The sequence below is a fragment of the Apteryx mantelli genome, chromosome 21, assembly GCF_036417845.1.
Source record: "Apteryx mantelli isolate bAptMan1 chromosome 21, bAptMan1.hap1, whole genome shotgun sequence".
NCBI lineage: Eukaryota > Metazoa > Chordata > Aves > Apterygiformes > Apterygidae > Apteryx > Apteryx mantelli.
The window spans coordinates 6,403,834-6,424,182 of NC_089998.1; the positions used below are offsets into that span (position 1 = coordinate 6,403,834).

Sequence of the window (20,349 nt, forward strand, 5' to 3'; positions counted from 1 at the left end):
GGAGTGTGCCAATTTATGTTTTGTTTCATAGTAAGGCTTAATTCCCTCCTTCCCGGTAGGGACAGATTTCTGAAGAAATTGAAATAAGGTGGTCTGGTTTGACTAGTAAATAGCAATTCTGAAATTCATTTCTGGTTCTGCTTCTGAACATTTGAGTCTGAGAACAGAAGCAAGGCTGTCAGATGATTTGCTCTAGATGTCATGTCTAGCTCAAGAGTATTGAGAGCTGTGCAAATACCAGAGACTGATTTCTATGTATGAGTTACAACAGTCAAGGCAATGCATGAAAAGGGTCATTTTCCAAAAGCCATTCATACAAGCCCACTGAGGAAAATAAGTAAGGTAACAATAATACAGTATAGATTTATAATTTTAGTTTACATATTTTAAATCAACATCATGTGTTTGAAATTTTGGCAACATTTCATGGCATGTAGCATAAAACATCACAGAAAATTAGATTACTTGCCTTTTCCATCTGTTGCTGAAGCCTCCTGTAAGTGTCTTATTGACCTAAAAAATCAAAAAGGGGTAGATTAACTATAATTTTAGCACTCCCTTTTCACTGCAAGCCTCTAGAATTCTGACAGTTTTGTTAGCTCGTTGTGCTTGGGTTTTGTTCCTAATTAAATGCACTTAGCACTGCATATATATCACCCCCATCTCCTCAAGTCAGGCAGTTAGTTCAAGTATCTGCATCTCCATGTGATTAAAAAAGCAGAGTGCTAAAGCCTACTTCAGCCTACAGAAAGCTCTGTGGGAGGCAGGGAGCAGAGTGAAAAACTGGGGCATTTTCCAGCATAATAATTTCCACTAGTTCAAGTAAGCTGAGCTACTATTCAAAGTTCTACCAAGCATTTGGCATCTTACTGCTCTTTTAAGCTCTTTTCATTTAAATAGTTGATTACAGCTTGCATGTCTACATAGGCAGCTTATGTAACAGAAGCTACCCTGCAGGAATGGATTTTCAAGGGCCAAGTCTTAGTCACCTTGCTCACATGAGTCATCCCACCAGCTGTAGCAAGACTATCCAGATGAAAAAGGGTCAAGATTTATGTCCTAGGCTTAAGTTCAGTTTATGTAGGTATCCTGACAATGCAGGAACACTGGCTGCACGCTATAAACAGTTACACGACAGTTTGCCCAAATGCATTTGTCCTTCAGATATAGCTGCTTTCTGGAAGGCAAGTTTGCACCAGCTTATCACTAGACAGGACATTCGGGGCATTACGCAGTAAGAATTATCACTGGAACATCACCTTTATCACAGGAAAGAAAGGCTCTCTATAATGAAAATTAGTATTCCTGTAGTTATTTATTATACCCAAATGTTCTCAGTCTCAGAAGAGCTGCAGTGTTTTCATGGGAGCAGGGGAAGAGGCAAGTGGGTACTGATACACAAATGTCTTGGAAGGCATTTCACAACCTTGGCAGAAGGCCACTAAGGCTTTGTGTAGTTTGATCTTCACACAGAGGACAAATGGGAAGGCAAGTCCAGCTGAATCCACCCTACTAAGCCAATCTGAAGCTTCCTGCTACCTACTGAGCAATATATACATGTTTATATACATATACACATGCATATATAAACAGAGATAACTATATACTTGATATAACACATTGCATTGTAGTATATGATATATGCAAATATAATAAAATATATAGGAGATGTGAATTTATAAGTATATAACAAATATATATTGCTCTGTATTTTTATATATTTGTATGAGCATATATATATTTGCATTGTTATGTGTGTGTATATATACACACATATATATGCATTATGAAACAGTACCATGCTAGAGTGATGACTTGTTTACTAGATGCACATTTATATTTCCTCTGCATTACTGAGAAAATGAGACGGAAAGTAAAATAAGAATATCCTGTTTTTATGAACTAAAGCAGCCAGAAGCTCCTTCATTGCCTCCTTTAAATCCAGCTGTTTATCCAATTAAGACTAAAAATGAATTTAGAAGATAAATGTTCTGACTACCTGGCAAGAACTAACAATAGCATTTATCTGAGTTATCTGTTTTAGTGGAGTTTTATATAACCAACGTTTTTTCTTGCCAAATATAGTGGAAGGAAGGGCAGGGAAGTGTTCCCTCTGGGATTATTTCTTCTAACAGTCAAGTAAATATGCAGCTACTCTGGTTGAAGGCAGCATTGGTCATAGACAGCACTATTGTTTCAGTACTTAGTAGCTAAGTTTCAAAACTCACTCAGCAAAGCAAAACCCCAGTTCTCAATGCAAGAGATTCAGCATTTCTGAAAAGTTCCAATTTTCAAAAGCACCTATAGTCTGTTTGCACTGCCTTATCCACACTTTTTAAATCAGCCACTCTAACTTATCAATTCCATGTCTGTTTTTTCAGTTCTGTTTCCACTTTCAAAGGCTTAGAATTTTTTCCTATATTGCTCCACTGATACTCCTCAACCTTAATTTGCCAGGAGCCTCTAAGCTAGAGAGGATAACCAACTTCAGTGTTTGTATGCTTTTAGCCTTTATTGCCCCCTTTAGCATCCTAACAGAATCAATAAGCACCACTGAGTGATGAAAAAGAATAGAAAATCAGGTTATTTCTCAGAAGCCATCACATGGTTGCCTACTAGCCTTGATGAAACTTGCACATAAGCACAAAGGTTTGATGCCCATTATTAGCTCTCCATACAATTTTTAACTGAAGATGACAGCCTGCTCATTTCCAAACGAACTGTCTTCCACAACATAGGATTAAAAAAAAAAAAGGGGGGGGGGTTAAGACCAATACATTTTTTTTAGGAGGTTAATGGAATACTTAACTCCACAAAGGACTGAGATTTTCTTTGCTTCGGCAGTTCCTTAACCTCTAACTAGCAGCCAATACCCATCAGTTCAGGAACAGCCCTAGCCATCAGGGCTCAGCAACCACGCATCATATACAGCGACTCACCATACCACTGGAAACAGAATGGCTCCACAACATAGCAAGTCTACCAGGAACAGAATTTCTTTCCACAGTCCATATTCAGTTGTTCCCTCTTCTGTAGACTCTATGATAATGTACGCCACATTTGCCAGTACCTACAGGACAAGAGGTGTTTAATGGTTCCAGAAGCTTTCCAAGAAGAGACTAGATATGGGCTGCCAATTCAGCAAAAGCTGCCTTGTACTTGCAAGAGCCCATTAAGTAACATCAGTAATAATTCTGTATCTCTATGTCAAAATCACATGTTCAGCAGCATCTTCACAGGTTTTACAGAAAAAAACTGATTGGAATTTATTTCTGCTGACATTAAAAAAGTAGTCCTTTCTGCTATATACTATGCTGAATCTACCGTACCAGTAGAGATAAAAGGAACAAAAGCTATTTATTAATACACAGAAATAGGACTCTGCATATACACAGATAGTAAACACAGACTAAACGCATTATTCTAAATTGAGCAAATAATTCAGTTTGGTCATTGACAGTGTTCTGTACTCCATACCCCAGCTCTATAGGGACCCCGAACACTTAAGTATATACTTCTGTTTTTGCAGGTGGGAACGAGACTCCATTCTGAAAGGCAGAAATTCTGTTCCATGTACAACAGCAAATACAAGTGCCATCCTCCTATTTACCTCAGGTCCTGGAGTAGGAGACAGGCACTGATCATTTGAGCATCCTGGGAATATTTCCCTCAGACACAATGGGCCTGCAAGTCTGTTTTTTCCTTTAAGCCCACTGAGCAAGCATTTCAGAAACAACAACTTTCATCTAATGTCTCTGCTTAGTACCTCAGGACTATTTTGCAGCCCAAGTTTTGCCCCAGCATGAATATATCTACCTTACAGCTACTTGTTGATTTGCTGACACTATTTGACCACTATTATCACATAGTCAATATGGGGAGAAGAGCGGGACAATTATACGAGTAGCTTCTGGCCCTTTCACTGCTCCCCAAGAAATTCTAACTTAACTTATGCAGTAGAGGCTAACCGATAGGTTTTATGAAGGCAGTAACTGTATGGCATATTGTTTCAGGTTCACTGCTTTTACAGTTTCCACAAGCAGTTCTCCCACAAGAAAGCAAGTATTGACACAGCTTGGTCCTCACCTGAAGTGGGATGACAATCATGAAAATTTTTTTGTCTTTATCTGAAAGGATGTGCTTAATGAAAGCCCAGCCTGTGCCAATGAGGGCAATAGTAATGAACAGAAGAGCACCCTTCAGTCTGAAAGAGAAGCAGATACCACAGTGAGAGACTTATGTCATCATACTCCTTCCTCTGCCCAGGTCATCTAAAGCCACTAACCCAAACAACTGCACTGCAGTCCACAACTCTGACAAGTGCCTGTCCTACAACAGTGAGGCAGATGTAGTGCTTACAACTGTGCATCACAGCAAGATTAGATTTCATTCACAACTGTCAATACATGCAATCTTTTCCTGGAGAAGTCATCCATTTACCACAGTGAAAGAGAGAAAACACTGGCAGCTGCACCCTCTCACCATTCACACCATAAACAAATCAGATACTTGAATATTAGTATGAACAAAGAAAAGCAAAGTATTTCTTCTCCTTTTACTCCTCCACCCACATAAGCACCAATTGTCTGCAGCTGCCCTCTACAAGTAGAGCTTTCCCCTTTTCACAGGGCTGATTGTTGTCTTGTCACTCAGACCATAGTGCCAAAGAATCAGCAATTTCCCAGTTTGTTAGAAGGGGCGGGGGGGGGGGGGAGGGGTGTCAGGGGGATAAATTCAGTTTCATTCTTTGAATCTATCAAAACAATCTTTTGACATACTTACAGGTGAGTGATGTAATAGACAACAGCCCAGCCTTCAATAGGAAATCCCTGAGAAGAAATGTAGTGATAGTCGATCTGGAAGCAGAAAATAGAATGTTGCACCTTATAAAAAACTTTTCATGAGCATCCCACCCATTATTATAAAATAAGTCTGCTCTGACCGCCATCTCAAGTTTCAGTTTCCATCAGTGTGCACAAATTCAGCTCTGTTACATCTCAGAGTACTTCCTCCCAACCTGTTCTAATTTTGTTTAGCAGCAATGAGGTAGTTTCCATTTGTTTTATTTCCAAAGTGTTAGTGAATGTACCTTTTATACAATCTACATCCTTCCTACACAGCTCCCACACTTAACTATAGTTGATCACCTGCATTCAACTTATTCATATCAACTTTATTCATTCATTTTTCAAACTCACTTGCATTAGGTGTCTAGAGGCTTTCTACTTTTACCTTCACTGGAAACCAGATTCAAAAATGTTAGCTACTTCAAGTTTGTGGCAATTATCCCAGCATGAACTTGATGGTGGAGATCATGGTTGGCATGAACATGGTAGGATTAAACACTTGCCATTATCATATGAGATCTTTCAAGTAGAAAGGCAGAGTAAATACAATTCAATAGAGACTTTGGGTAGTGAATGTGTTAAACCTTGTAATGTTAGGTCTGTTACGGTATGGCATAGTACGTCATCTAAGGTAATAACCTTGAATTTCAGACATTCATCAAGGTTTCCATTCACTAGTACTTACCATAAGCCATGTAGCTGCAGCAGCACCATAACTCAAGTCTTCAGGCGGCCTCAGATGGCTGAAGCATTAGAATTCATGGAACTCATTCAACCCTCACATATACGCTTGCTGCCACACCACTTCAGGCCATTTCACTTGTATTTCAGAATGTGAATTTGTATTTCAGAGTCAGAATTTGCTGATGAAAACTGAATCATTTCCACCAGACATCTGCAGTTCAGTACCAAAGCTTCAACAGGGAAGATACTACACACACACACACTCCCGCTATGATACAGATTTCTCTATAACAGCATGCCCTGGATTCCACTTTTCTACTTTCCAGCTGAGCAACTTGAGGCAGAGAATATATACATACCGCATGGAACACTAAGGACAGAGATTTTGTGAAAGGAAGGGCTGCCATTAGCCAGTGAATCTTAAACACATCATTTCTGGGAAGAAAAAAAAGCATCAACTAAGCCAGCATGAAAATATCTTAGTTCCACAAGGGTATTTCTTTGTCATCTATAAATGCCAAACAGTAACTCCCAGGCTGAGCTAACTATTAGAGGAAAGGGATTTTCTTTACTGAATGCTACAGTGTGAATTTTTCCTACACCCTGAACATTTCAACTAGATGTTCTACAAGACTAACATCTGGGTTAACTAAAAAGAGCAATTCATAAAAATATCCTATACATTTAGATCATAACTGTTTTTAGAAAACTTATAGACATAATTCAGATGGGTAATTTTTTCCTAAATCACTATATCAGGCCACCAGCCAAACTTCAGATCACCAAATAACCAGATCTCAAAGTGAACTCCAGACTAAGTCAGAGGTAAAGTTAAAATGGAATCGTAGGAGTTTCTGGCTTCTGATGCTATGTTTTAAACTATTAAAAAGTGCAGTTTTCAATTAGAAATTGCTATTGCTTTCAACTATAATCATTCTTTATGACTCCCCACTGCTGTAAGCTACCATCCCCCTTAAGAATTTGATTAAGTTTTCCTTGTTACTTAGCACTACTTTCAAACAACATTCTCCTCTTGTCACTGATTACAGGAGTTCCCTGTTCAGTTTTCTCCATAAGATATTTGAATATGTACACCACAATTTCTTTAACATTAGACTTGCTAACTTTGTAAAAACGTTCTGCAAAAATGATACTGATGGAAGTCTTTTTTTTTTTTAAACTAGAAGCTGCATGGATTAGACATACAAGACTGAGCCAGATTTGGAGTTTCAAGTAATTTAGTCTGACAGTGAATTGTGTACAATAAAAGAAGGACCAAAAAAAAAGTCTAATGAACTAAGTTCATACTTTTACTCACACAGAACTAGTTTGTTTACCTGCGTTTACGAAGTATGTGGATCCACACAGTCCCAGACAGGAAAAAGAAGAGAGCCATAGAAATGTAAAGTTTTGGCAGTGGGATCTCACCCGCTGAGAGGTAGCTTTCAGGATTCTTTTCCGTAATTTCTATCTGAATATTAAAGATGTTATGTGTACAGTTGAAAAATATTTTGCTAAAGCACCAAGTTAACAATTACAGTTCACAGTCAAATTCACTCTTTTAAAATTAACTTTCCTGAAGCTGTAACTTACGAGACTCTTAAAAAAAAAAAAAAAAAGCAGTTTTTCATCCTGAAGAATCTCAAAACATTTTGCAAGTTACTCCTACAACAATAATTTCCTTGAAAAGCAGAAAAGGACAGAGGTTCCTTCTGGTACTTGAGTTATGGAACAATTTAGAAAGCCAAAGTGATATTTCCCAAATAACAGTTGGTCTGTATCCTGAACTTCAGAGTTTGCCCACATTTGATTCAGAAATGTCATCTACAACTTGCATAAACAAGCAGGTTTTTTTATCATAGTTCTGATTTTTGATGTGGAGAGAGCCTACACAGCTGTAAGAACTCACTCTTAGGTTGACTACAGTGGATTTCTTCACTTGTCAAGAGAAAGGAAACACTCTGCTGCAAGCCTGTTACCCTGTGACTTAAAAACCAGAAGCTTTATTTAACATTTCATGTATGCCCCTAAACTGCTTGGTTGTACATGCTAAGATTTCATTAAAACAATCTATCAAGATCAACTTTCAGCAATGAAACTATTCTTTAGATAAAACCAAACAGGCTGGTTATCCAGGTTCTCTTTTCTTTTCCATTTCTTCAATGGGTCAAAGCAACAAAACAGCAAATGAAACAAACTTAGCCTTTTCAATACACAACCTTAGGGAGCAACTGTACAATAGTTTAGGCTGAGGTAAGCTAGGGCTGCAAAATTCTACCCCCTACACATTCCCTCACCTTTCCTTTGCACTAGCATCAGCACAACCACGTAATGAGCAGTTCGGGGGGCTGAAAGTTACCTTGGTCAATGAGAGATTCATTTCAGAATAGCTCACTACCCAGCAGCACGAATGCTGGTATGAGCACAAGGAAGTGAAAGCAAGAGCTGTTCTAATGTACTGCGGCTTAAGATGGCATAGAACTGAACCCTTGGACTCCTCTCAAGCTGCTTCAAAAAAGATGGGATGCATGCTGTAATGCATAGCTTTTAAAAGGCTGCATTTAACACTGTACAAACGCATCTTAAATTAGACCAGAAAAAGCAATGACAATGAATTCATGAAGACCAATAATTTAGATTGAAGCAGCAGGCTGAATATCAGCAATTATGTAAAGGAAACGAAAATGTTTATTATAAGAGCAGCAAAACACGAAGAGCTGTTTTAGATCTAAAATCATTACAGCATGAAGTCATAACTGTGTAGACTGAACCCAGCCTACATGCAGGCTTCAAATTTCCACACATTTCTCTAAAACTAGTATCTTAATTCTTCTTACTGTAGTTGCTTCCTTCAGAAATGCTACTGCAGAGATTAAATGCACAGCTCCGAATCATTTCCTATTCCATATATACTCATCTGCATACTGTGTTCTGCATACAAGCTGGAACTGAAAACGAATGAGTTAATTATACCTTAGAAGCTATACTCACATCAAGACTAAATAGCTGGTGATCATTAGTCTGCCCATCTCTGCCAACACATTTATGAAAATACAGGCTGTAGAGACCTTCTTGGTTATCAGAACTGATGTTGAAAAAAAACTGAAAATAAGGAAGAGGAAAGTCAGTATTTTTATCATTCACAAGGGGGTTGCCTTGATAAGCAGCCATCTCCACTGGAGCATGAAAAGGTCAGTCATTTTGTGTCAGTTGGTTCCTTTCAGCAACAATACTGTTTTGAGGCTACCAGCATACCTGCTGGTATGTCTCAACATTTCAGATGTAGGGTCATTACATCTAACTCTGATTGCACAAGCTGGTAATCCAAGACCTTTAGGCATTGGTGTTTTAATTACTTCACCATAGACAAAAGATAACAAGAAGTGTCCTATATTTAACATGGTGAAGCATAAAATTATTTTGATCATAATACTTGCCCTAAAACATAAGCAGCTATTCTGCTCCTTCCCCAAATATACAAGCATTCAGAGCTATGTGAACTCCCATGTGACACACAACACATTCAAAATACATTTGTCTCGTGTTAACCAAATATCCCAACTGAACCAGCACGCTGAAGCAAAGCATTAGTCTGGTTTCCCACAGAAGAGAATCACCCCTTAAGTGAATCATCAGTTCAGGCTATTGTTGTTAGAATTCTGTATACACTAGTTGCATCACAGTAAACTTTAATACACTGAGGGTCACAGATTACGATGTTTGGTGGGACTGCACCATATGACAGGCAATCTAAAACAGCCCCTGCACTTCATAAGGAGTGAGCTTTCTAGCATTTATTCTCACAAGGTTCCATCTGAAAAGCTTACTGAACTATCAAAGACACATCTGTACTAAGAAAACAGGGATTACAGTAGGGAGCAGCAGACTTCTGCTTTTTGGTAAGCAGTACAGTGAGGGAACTGTCTGTACATGTTGAGACTAGACATTGACAGAAATCATACCTGAAATGAAAAAGTGCCTCTGTCATTGTGAACAGGATGTGCTTGTTCTACTATGCTCTGGGAAAAGGAGGAGACAAGCTTTTAGATTTTTAAGCAGGTAATACTACATTTGACTACATCATCCAGACAACCAAAACTATTTTGCACATTTACAGTGGAGGTGAGAGCAAGGAGTGGCATGGCCACTTCCCGGCCATGATTGCATTGGAATACTCCCCCAGGTTTTCTGAGAGAAAAGCAGATAATTTCTCTTACCTGAGAGGATGTTGTACTTCGTTTGGACTTCTTATCTAGAGATAAAAGCATTCATGGCACATTTAGAGTGTTTGTGCTTAGACATTCTCACAGACTACCAGCTTTTGCACATTACTAATACCTTACCCAAGCCCTCCTACTCTTGTCTGCATGGCAGTTTCCTAGACAATCATTAACAGCAATTCTCCCCCAATCCCTCCTTACTCTCCCAGGACTCTTCCCTCAACTGCATTTGAGGATTAATTCAGAATGAATGCTAAAATGGGCTTCCCTATTATTATACTTTCTACAAATCCTTACCCAAGGAATCTTTCCATCCCATTCAACCACAATAAATGCAACACGAAGGTGACCTACATCAGATGCAGGCTGCCACTTTGTTTCAGTCTACAGCTATATGACTTTTAATGTTACTACTGAGAAACATTAATCTGCACATTAATACATGGCCTGACAAACACATGGAAGCCCTTGGGAAGGAAAAAGTTAGCTCTTTACTAGGCAAGGTCCCAGTAATAATTAAAAAAAAAAGTGACTTGCTCAGTCAAGATCTGTTCTGAACTTGAAGAATTTAGGTTGATGGGTAGACTGATTGAGCAGCACATCAAGTTCACAGCCTCACTTCAATAAACCCTATAAGAAGCTTTCCAGACATCAGGTTATTCCATCCCACCGAGATGCAAAAGTTCAAGACTTAAGCTTTGCTTTTGGCTCTTGTATGTCAGCACACTGTCAATGTGAATGCTACACTTCCTAATGCATGAAAAAGCAAAACTAGACCTGTCAGATTTGCAAACCAATTATCTTCAGTGACAAACAACTTTAGCTCTTAATTTGTTAGAACAGCTGTACAAAATGAGGAAAGCATACTCTACTTTCCCTTATATCAAAGTTTGTGAACACAACACAGCAAGAGAGACGTATCAAACCCCACTTCAGATCAGATTGCTACATTTCTGAACTCTTCCAGGAAGGGATAACACGAACTGTTTAGAGCTAATCCCATCACAGCAAAGATTATCAAATTGTTTCCCCTGCTCGTCTAGAAGCCAAAGATACACGTCTCCACAAAAGGTTACTGGTATAGTTGCTTTTCCCTCCCCATAACTTCTAAGTGATGGACTGGATTTTGACTCTCTTTAGACAGCGAAGATCAGACTCAAATGTTGGTTGAAAAGGACCTGTACAGGTCTTTAATCCAACCTCCCACTCAAAGCAGGACTATTGTCAATACTAGATCAGGCTGGTCCTGGCTTTGTTTAGCCAAGTGTTTAAAACCTCCAAAGATGGAGATTCTACAACTCCCGTATGTGACCTGCTACAGTGCTGCAATAACCACCTAGGAAGGAGGTTTTTCCTAACATCCTGAGTTGCCCAAAACCTAACAAGGTGGCAACAGTCACAAGCAGCAGCTCGGCACTACTAAAAAGAGCTTGGCTCCACTGCCCTTCTAACTCTCTTTTTGAGTAGTTGTAGGCTGCTATAAAATTCCCCCTTAGCCTTCTCTTCATCAGAGGAAGGACAACCAGCTGTCTCAATCCCCTCCTCATAGGTCATATGCTGTAGGTCTCTGACCATCTTCTTAGGCCTCCATTGAATGAACAGAACTAGATATATGCATGGCGCTTCACCGAATATGAGAGACCAGCCCAAAGAGTAACTCTATGCACAGGTATATACACAGGGCTGCATGTCAAACCATAGCCTAAAGGGACCCTGGAATCTGACCACAGCACACTTGGATGCACATCAACCAGAAACTAGCAGTGAGAGAACATACAGGTCGGGTTTAGCAGGCTTACCTTTGCTGGCTGGATTTTGTTTGGTCTCAGAAGTTTTGCTAGAATCACTGCTCTGTTCAGAAGTTTTTGGAGCCTTGGTAATCAAGGCAGTAACATTTTCCTCAGACACGAATGAAATTTTAGGTAACAGGGCAGCAGCTTCTGCAGAGAACCGTACTTTCACACTAAACGAACAAAGAGTTTTTGAACAAAATGAAAGCAAATCATCATTCCTAAAGAGGCTATCTGTCATAGTCCACAAATCCTCAGTAAAGGAAAAACCAATTTCTTATCAAAATACTACCTTGGGAAAAAAAAGGAAGCTGCTAGGAAAAAAAAGTTTGAGCATTTCCACTCCTGAGTACCATTAAGACAGATATCTTGCAAGATCTGTTAGATCAGTGTAAAAACTAAGCAGTCTCTAGGGAGTGATTTCAAGTCTGGAATTAGGAGCCCAATTTCTCCTATTGCCCACATAGGAAAGTTAAATGTAAGCAGTGCAAATATTACCCTGCTTAGTTTTCAGAACAATACAATTCTGCGTGTCTTGACTTGCTCTTTTACCACTGAGAACAGGAAAAGCACCAGACCATGACTTAGAGCAGCCTGGTGTTCAACAGACCACTGTAGGAGAAGTGACACTACACAATTATGTCAAATATGTGCAAAGCCAAAGAAAAATAAGTTTCTCCACCTTCGATAATTAGGGGCATTGTTTTCACACAAACACAATTAAAGTTGCTCTTGTAAAAGGAAGGGATATAGCCTTGAAGGTACTTCCATAAAAGAAGCAACCCAAGACAAAGAATCAGACAGCACGTTCACAAGAGCTGCAAACACAACCTGGGACTTCAACTTCATGTCTTCAGCAGTAACTGTTAGGGCATGCTCGTGTCCTATGTCCCCTTATACCTCCAACATACAACAAGGATTCTTGAATCACTTTATATCTCAGATTTTCTTTCACTGTCATCTCCACCCTACTCTCACGTAACCCATTAAGAATAAGACTACATGCACAGCAGCTTTCCAAGCCCCTAAAGAAACCTCATGAATCTTAAACTTCAGCTACAGAAATAACCTAAAAATAGTGTACATCATTTACTCACACTTCATTTTTGAAGTCCAGAAGTAAGATTACAACTGAAACATCTTGCTCTGGTTTCTTTTTCAAAATACAGTAATCCACTTCTTCATCCTGGCAACGTAACCAAAACATTTTTTGAGTGCCCTCCTGTTAATAAGAAACGAGGCATGCTCGCCCCCTGGTAGAGGTTACTGTTCTTAGTCTAGCAAGCTGTAAAACTGAATCATCCTTAACAAATTGCCCGTGTTTACAGCCCTTTTTTCTTCCTACCATTCCTGGAGTAAGGCAGACTATGAGACGTCTCCAGTTTAGCAAAGAAAGTCCACATGCCTTATTCTTACCAGGTAAGTGGAGAACCCATCATTCCTTGTTCGATCCAAACTGAACCCCACCTAAAAGACAAATTAAGACGAATCTATCAAATTAAAACAGCTCAGGTCCTCCCAATACCAGAAGTCAAGCCATCATTGAAAGAGTTGAAGATACTGCTCTTGAAATAAATTAACTTATGTTTAAGGCAGAATCCAGGCATTTGTCTCATTACTTAGACAGAGAACATTATTCCAATGCAACAAAGGTGCTGCTTCATCCAACCACTAAAAATAAAAAATATATTTGGCTCAAACCCAAACTAATCTAGAGCTCAGCTCAGACCAGTCCAGGTCCCTCCTGGCACCGGTCCCTTGTAACTTTGTTATTTTATTTCCTTTCCTAATGTTTTTGCATGAGGAAAATAATTAGTAATAAAGAGGTAAAAATAGGCATAGGAATAAGAATACAGATCTGTTTTTTACCCTGGTATTCCAATATCTCTATTAAAATCACTAATATAATGTGCTACATACTCGATAATGTGAAAGTTGTCTGAAAATCAGAAGACAGTCACTGTACTGGGAACCCGTTAATATAATGGTTACAAGTTGTATTGGAACACAACAGGACAAGAGTGTGATCATCCCACATGAGAGGCCTGTTTAGGAAACCTATGTTTGATACAGGTTATATATACACAGACTCCTCAGGTGAGTTCAGTAGAGGATCTGATAAATTAAAGATTCTCCTTAAAATAGAACAGGTAGCACCCAAGGATAAATCTGACAATATACATATCCTAGCAAATGGCTGACAATGGGAAACAAAGCCAACTGCAGCACCGGTTAAGAGCTAACACCTCAAATAAGTTAAAGAAACCAGTGCAAAGGCAATTTTACAGGAAGCTCACTACAGTCTTTGGGCTTACAAAGTAACTTACTGCTGAGCTACTCTTGTCATCAGAGCCCACAGGTGGCTTCAGTGAAAGATTGCTGACACTGACTTTCATGAAACCATCCTTGAAGAAGCCAAAGGTATTCAGGTGCACTTTCTGCCTCACATCATCCTAAGAGAAAGAAAAAATAGTTTACAACAGTTTCATATACAGTCATCTGCAGCAGCAATTAAGGAGGAAGAGGGGATAACACAGATTGACATTTAAGTATTCACTTAAAGCATCTATCTGAGCACCCCAAGAGCAAATTTCTTTAGAATACTGTCAGACATATCCAACTACTTCACAGGAAGCAATCAACTCTTCCAGTAATTTGGACAAGAATTTTAAACAAACACATCTTTGTTAATTATCTGGCCATACTCCCGACAGAGATGAAAAAAGTCTGAAGGAAGTTAAGCTTCTGGCATCACTGATTAAATAGAATATTGCTACAAAAAAGAGGAAACTGTAGAGGAATCAAGACAACCACTCTTTGAACCCTAGCTACCATCATTGTGACAGACTGAAGAGGAAATAGGAGACTACAATGCACTTATCTAATTGACAGCTGGATTTTGGCTAGGTGTGTAATAAATATCACAGTGTATTATCATCCCATGAGATCTCATATTCTAGGCAGGGTCAATGCTTGGACTGTTAAGAACCTAACATGCTGGAAAACTGTGCACAGCGTGGAAGAAAAATTCCTTATGTAGCCAGTTTCCTTCAAAGGATTTTGAGCAAGACCTTTACTTACCACTTGAATGTAACTGAGCGCACTCTTGTAAGTAGGCTAAATAAAGAATATGGTGTATATATGGGGACAAACAATCCCAAGGTACCTTCAGAGCCTGGGTTAGTTCCTCTATAATATCAGAAATCCAGCTCTCACCCCTACTCCCTGTTTTAGTTGTGGTGTAATTTCCCTCTTTTCTTAACCAGAAATGGAAACACTGTAGAAATTGATCCCTTTTCATACCTTGTGCAGCTGATAAAGGGTCAAGTACACTGGGCTTTTAAAAAGAGAAACAAAAAACCCCACCCACTGCACAGGTCATGAGGGACCTCACATGAAAAGCACTGAAGCTTACACACAGAGCTGCCACATCAGATGAGGAAAGGTCATATCCTTGTTACTTGGCATTCATACAATCAATAACTAGGTACACAGTTGGGCCCTCAATTCTACAGGATCTTTAATTGGAAGAAAAGGAGTAGAACAACAAAAATTAAAAAGTATATTTAAAACCTGATTTAAAGCACTTTTACGAGTCACTAAAACTTGTTTCCTCCATTTCTCACATCATAAGTGAAAAAGAAGAGATTTTTTCCTCCACCAGAAAGAATACACTGAATACATGCAGTGTAAAGTTTGTCAAGTATCATAATTTTTATAAAGGAAAAGATATTTGGATTGCAGAATATCCTAAGCAAAGAAGACAACTGCTAAACGCAATCAGACTATTCTGGACCAGGTACTGGAAGACTGAGCTAATAATCCCAAAAGGATAGTAAGTTGTATCTTCTTTCCTCATCCCCAATATTAATTTTGATATCTCTCCATCAAACATTCCCTACACATAAACATCACAGACCTTAACAGCAGAACACTAATCCTGACACAACTAACCTGTAGTCTAGCTGTAATAAGAGATAGTCCTAATAGAATTAAGTTAACCTTGTAAATAACCAGATGGTTCCCTTAATGCTCAGAGGAGAAAAAAAGTTAGTGACACATGGCTCACAGCAGATGCTTTGTTTAACAGAGTATTATAGCTGCGCTCTCTTTGGGTTCTGGGTCATTTACATCCTTGAAACAAGAGTCCATCTGGTTCATTTAGTAGTGCTATCAATACAATTTCTTGTTCAAAACAGAATTAATACTAGCTCTTCAGCTATTACAGCACGTATATATTAATCACATCTGGACAAATAAGCATCTGCCTGGCTGATGGAGGCTGGGGGGATTTAGCACTATCCAGCTGGTTAGTGTTTTACACCTTGTAAACATAACCAGACACAGCTGCTTAACTCAGAGTACTTGCAAAAGCTATACAGTTTAATTCAAGTTCATTTACTCCACTGGTTCACTAATGCTCCCCACCAAAAGATATTCAATACACAATTCACACACTTTCCTCCCTGGTTTTATCTCAGCTTTAAGTGCTTAGAGTTTACAGATTTAGTTCACAAATCCTTCAGCTTTACATGATCCCGCACACAGCCGCTGGTTGCAGACAAGCACCAACACGCCCTCCAAGAGCATCTATTGCTCCACATATTGACAGCCTAAAGATGTTGGCTTACTAATAATTGTCTCACCTCTCACAAGAGGTTTAACAGGTTGGAAAAAATCTGGCTTTTATTTACAATCACTCAGCTTCTCACTTCAGAAATATTTGATCTACATTTACAACAAAGAGGTGAACCGGTACAAGTAAGTAGAAATACTTAAGTGTCTGAGTTGTTAGCATATGCTGAATTTTAATTTATGTAGGATGCATTCAACAGTTAAGCCTGCCTCTATAAGAACAGGCGATCTGGGACTCATCACTAACAGGTTACATTCAGACCCATACAGGAAGCAGTCAGCTATTTTCCATAAAAATCTTCCCAGACTCTTTTGCTCCTTTAGGATGAAAAGTGATCCTACACTATCTGAATGAGATTAAAGGAAAGTAGTATCCCAGATCCATAGTCCAGGATGGACAGAGAAATCACCTTCTTTGACATTTTAGCCAAGATCCAACTGGGATCATGCTGCCAGTACCATGAAAGCTTTAACTGATAATGCTTATTACATGGACTGAATTTTCTGCATACTAGAAACAAGCCAGGATTTTATGACGTATTTGTCTAAGACCTGTATAGATGATTTTAAAAGTCTTTCAGACTTGAGCAATTGAAGCCTGAGACCTACCAACATAAAAAGGCCAGAAGTATTTATGAGCAGAAACAAAACACAACACATAACTGAAAAATAACATCCTTCAAATAATAATTTAACATGAGATGGCGATCTTGGCAATGTCACAAAATAAGAGAGGTTTTACTTCTCCCTCTTGGAAGCCAATGAATAACAAAGATAACTGACTTCAGTCAGAAGCTAACGCCACAAACTGCTACACAGCTTTGTCACTTGGGTTGCTCCTCTTGACAAATCACTGGAAACCTGCAAGTTCAACTGCTCACGAGCATTAAACTTAACTGCTTGCCTGACAAAGGCCTCATTTAGACCAACTTCCCCATTCTCTGAAGCAGTTTGTCCCTGCAATCATGCAAAACATAAGGCCCCAATATTGTATCATTCAACTGTTAAGACATTAATAAAGTCGCTGCTTGGTTAAGCGACTCCTGCTCATGCAGGGCAAGGCACTGGCATTACCAAGCAGTTCAATAATGTAAGAGTGAAACACTTCACAGCACAGGAAAATCCAAAATGCTCAGCAAGCCTGAAGATCATAATCAGAATCAGCATACACTGTATTTTCGGCTAACAGAAACATTCCAAGTGTCAGTTATTTCTGGAAACCTCTGAAAATTATTACCCTGAGTCTTCTAAAACTCCAATTTTTGAAGAGTCTCTTTTATTCATTTATTTTAAACATACCACATTAAGTTAATGATAACATTAAGTTAATGATAACACTGATAACACAGGCTACACAGGAAAAGTCTCTCTGATGACATGTTAGTCTAATGGCAAGATTCAAAGAAATCATTTTTCCCCCTTGAAAGAAAAAAAAAATCATTTTCCATGTTTATCAAAACATACAAAGAAGTTATTTTTAGAACAGGAAGCCACTCAAACCACTCAGACTTTGGCTTGCTTTTTGACAGCAGAAAAAAATTCACCTTAGCATGCTAATTACAAAGACTCAAGAACAAGGCTTTTCTAACTAACTTAAACAATAACAGCTTGTTTGAGGAAGCCCAATATCAAACATTCACTCAAAACTGAGGCCTTTAGCTTGGCACAGTGTCAAAACATACTTACAAGGAAGGAGCCAATAGCAAGAACAGTGGAATGGAGATTTCATTGTGAAAGTGCACTGTTGTTGGAGCCTGATGTTTACACAAATGCTATAAACCAGCAGATGAAGTAGAAATGGAGAGACTGTACTCTGACAATTAAACTCATGTTTATACAGGAGGTTGACAAAGGCATTAAGCACTTACTTTCTTCAGTGTTTGTTAAGGCAGTGCTATAACTAAATCCATATCCCAATTCCACCGATTACAGAAATTGGTAAACTAGATTTAGCAATTAATTTAGGTAGTTTGGAGATACCATGACAGGAACTAGAAGCCACATTTGCTGCTGAGATTTGCTCAAGGCCAGTTGGAAAGCTTTTTGTTTTGTTTTAATGGAAGGGAAAGGTATCGCCCCAGGAGAAATTCTTCCAGCATCCAGCTGTTGGTCACAAATTCCTCAAAACAATAATGTAACTAGCACAAGTCCCTTAATTTATTGCTTCAGAGAAAAGTTTTCTTTTCTTGAAGCAGAACAATGTTCATGCAGCTGTGCATTAGGCAACTACATACTTTGGAAATTTCCCTAGAGATAAATAATGAATGTTTTCCTGTTGGTCACGGTATTCCAAAGGCTGAAGAGGGGCTCCTGGAAAGTTTTCGCACCCTCCCTAAACTGCTAGAAAGACACATACAATTTTATTAATTTCTGGTGTTTCTATTGACAAAATAACTCACACTGGTGATAACAAAAACAAAATTAACACTCTTATGCTAAAGGATCACAGAGTGCTTCATGAACCAGACAGAAACTCTTGAAAAGCCTCACCCCAAAGGGCTCGGTTTCACCATCACATAACCAGGGCACAGCTTTTTGTCAAAAACACAACAGGCAGCAGCAGCCCAGAGTTACAGGTCTTTGCCACTATCTGGACCACTACACATCCAGCACCTTGAATAACTACTTTTCCTCAAACATAGATGCAAGACCACCACGTTCAAGGTGCAGCCAAACACCTATTAAATTTTAACAGAGAGCTGTCAACATCAACACGTTCTTCTGCCTCCAATTACCGTTTGATTACCACAAAGAAAGTACTTCAGTAAAACAAGTTATTTCGCCCTTCAGGGCTGTGTGACCGGTATCAAGACAGAAAGACAACTACAGGACGCAGATTCAAAGCAAGCCCAAAACCCGTCCAGAAGCCTCCCTCCACCCTCCCCAGTAAGCGCTATGCCTTCCTCATCGCACCGAGCTTTCCCTCTCGCTATTGACAGGACGGGAAGGATCTGCGCCCTCGAACCGCTGCGTTTTTGGGGGCCCTCCACGCTTTTTCCTCAGGACTAAGAAACAAATGGGCACAAAAGCGGGGGGGGGGGGGGGGGGGGAATAAGAGGATGCGAGGGGGAGGGATAACGGCAGAAACAGAACCAAACGGCGGGGCGGCCTAAGGGGCAGGGGGCAGCGAGCAGCAGGGGGAGCCGGGCCCCAGAGGGAGGCGGCGGGTGAAGCCAGAGGCCCCGGCCCGGGCGAAGGGCGGCCTGGCCTCGCCGCTCTCCGCAGCCGGCCCGGGGCGGGGTGGGGCGGAGGGGAAAGCCCGCGCTGCCGGGGGCCGAGGCGGCGGGGCCGGAGGCGGCGCAGGCCTTACTTTGAGGGTGAGGTGATGGACGCGGGCGGCGGCGCGGCCCGCCCAGAGCAGCGCCAGCCCCAGCACGGCCGCGGCCCGCCACAGCGGAGCGCGGGCGCCGCGGGCCGCCATGTTTATTCCAGCATCAGCATCCTCTTCCGCCTCACTTCCGGGGTCAAGGGGCGGCGGGGGCACGTGACCCGCGGCCGGGGCGGGGGGCGGGGCCGCCCCGTCGGCCCTGTCACCGCCGGTTTGGACCTGTCACCGCCGGTTTGGGGCCTTCCAGCCCCTTTCCTTTCCTCCGGGGCCACGCTCGATGCTGGGCTCTGCTGCGGTGCCCCGCTGCCCGGGGGCTGCCCCCAGGGTCCACTGTCACCTCAGGGGGTGGCCAGGGCCATGGAGGCCGCCCTCCCTGTCCCTGATCCCCCACACCCCCGGGTGGCCCTCCCTGTCCCCGGTCCCCCAAGCCTCCCTCCTCGCAAGGGGACACCAGTCTATAGACACCCCCCCCCCCCAAGCCTCCACCAGGCTGCCCTTTGTGGAGGCTCCGGCGGGGCCTCAGTCCACCTGGAGGCACTTGCAGGGCTGGTCCAGGTCCAGCCGAAGGCCACAGCCCTCCCCTCTTTAGTCTTTTGCCATGCAGCGCCTGATATTTTATAGGTAGGTCTGGGTTGGTCGCTTCTAGGTCAGTGGTGGATAAGCCGGCCTGTTTGGGCTTCTTGCTGGGAGCTTTGGTGAGAGCAGATGTCTGAGAGTCGGGTAGTCCACACAACTGAAGAAACACCACCTTTCTGTTTAAAGCTGGATTTATAATACTAATTTTAAATATGATAAAAAAAAAGTCATAAAATGAAAGGGTTTTCTGCTTCCTTACTAGAATGGTT

General features: G+C 40.7%; 1 protein-coding gene across 1 annotated transcript in view; it reads right to left on the minus strand.

Annotated features, from left to right (window-relative positions):
- The window catches only part of GPR107 (G protein-coupled receptor 107), a 42,675-nt gene extending 23,078 nt beyond the window's left edge, over positions 1-19,597 (minus strand). The window contains exons 1-14 of the mRNA XM_067309334.1: positions 19,487-19,597; positions 13,869-13,994; positions 12,958-13,008; positions 12,639-12,727; positions 11,551-11,714; positions 9,749-9,783; positions 9,494-9,550; positions 8,523-8,633; positions 6,869-7,002; positions 5,891-5,966; positions 4,783-4,856; positions 4,087-4,204; positions 2,940-3,070; positions 470-513 (exon numbers count right to left, since the gene is read on the minus strand). Coding sequence (XP_067165435.1) covers positions 470-513; positions 2,940-3,070; positions 4,087-4,204; positions 4,783-4,856; positions 5,891-5,966; positions 6,869-7,002; positions 8,523-8,633; positions 9,494-9,550; positions 9,749-9,783; positions 11,551-11,714; positions 12,639-12,727; positions 12,958-13,008; positions 13,869-13,994; positions 19,487-19,597 — 1,321 coding nt within the window. The remainder of the gene's footprint in view (positions 1-469; positions 514-2,939; positions 3,071-4,086; positions 4,205-4,782; positions 4,857-5,890; positions 5,967-6,868; positions 7,003-8,522; positions 8,634-9,493; positions 9,551-9,748; positions 9,784-11,550; positions 11,715-12,638; positions 12,728-12,957; positions 13,009-13,868; positions 13,995-19,486) is intronic.
- Positions 19,598-20,349: the final 752 nt, after the last annotated feature.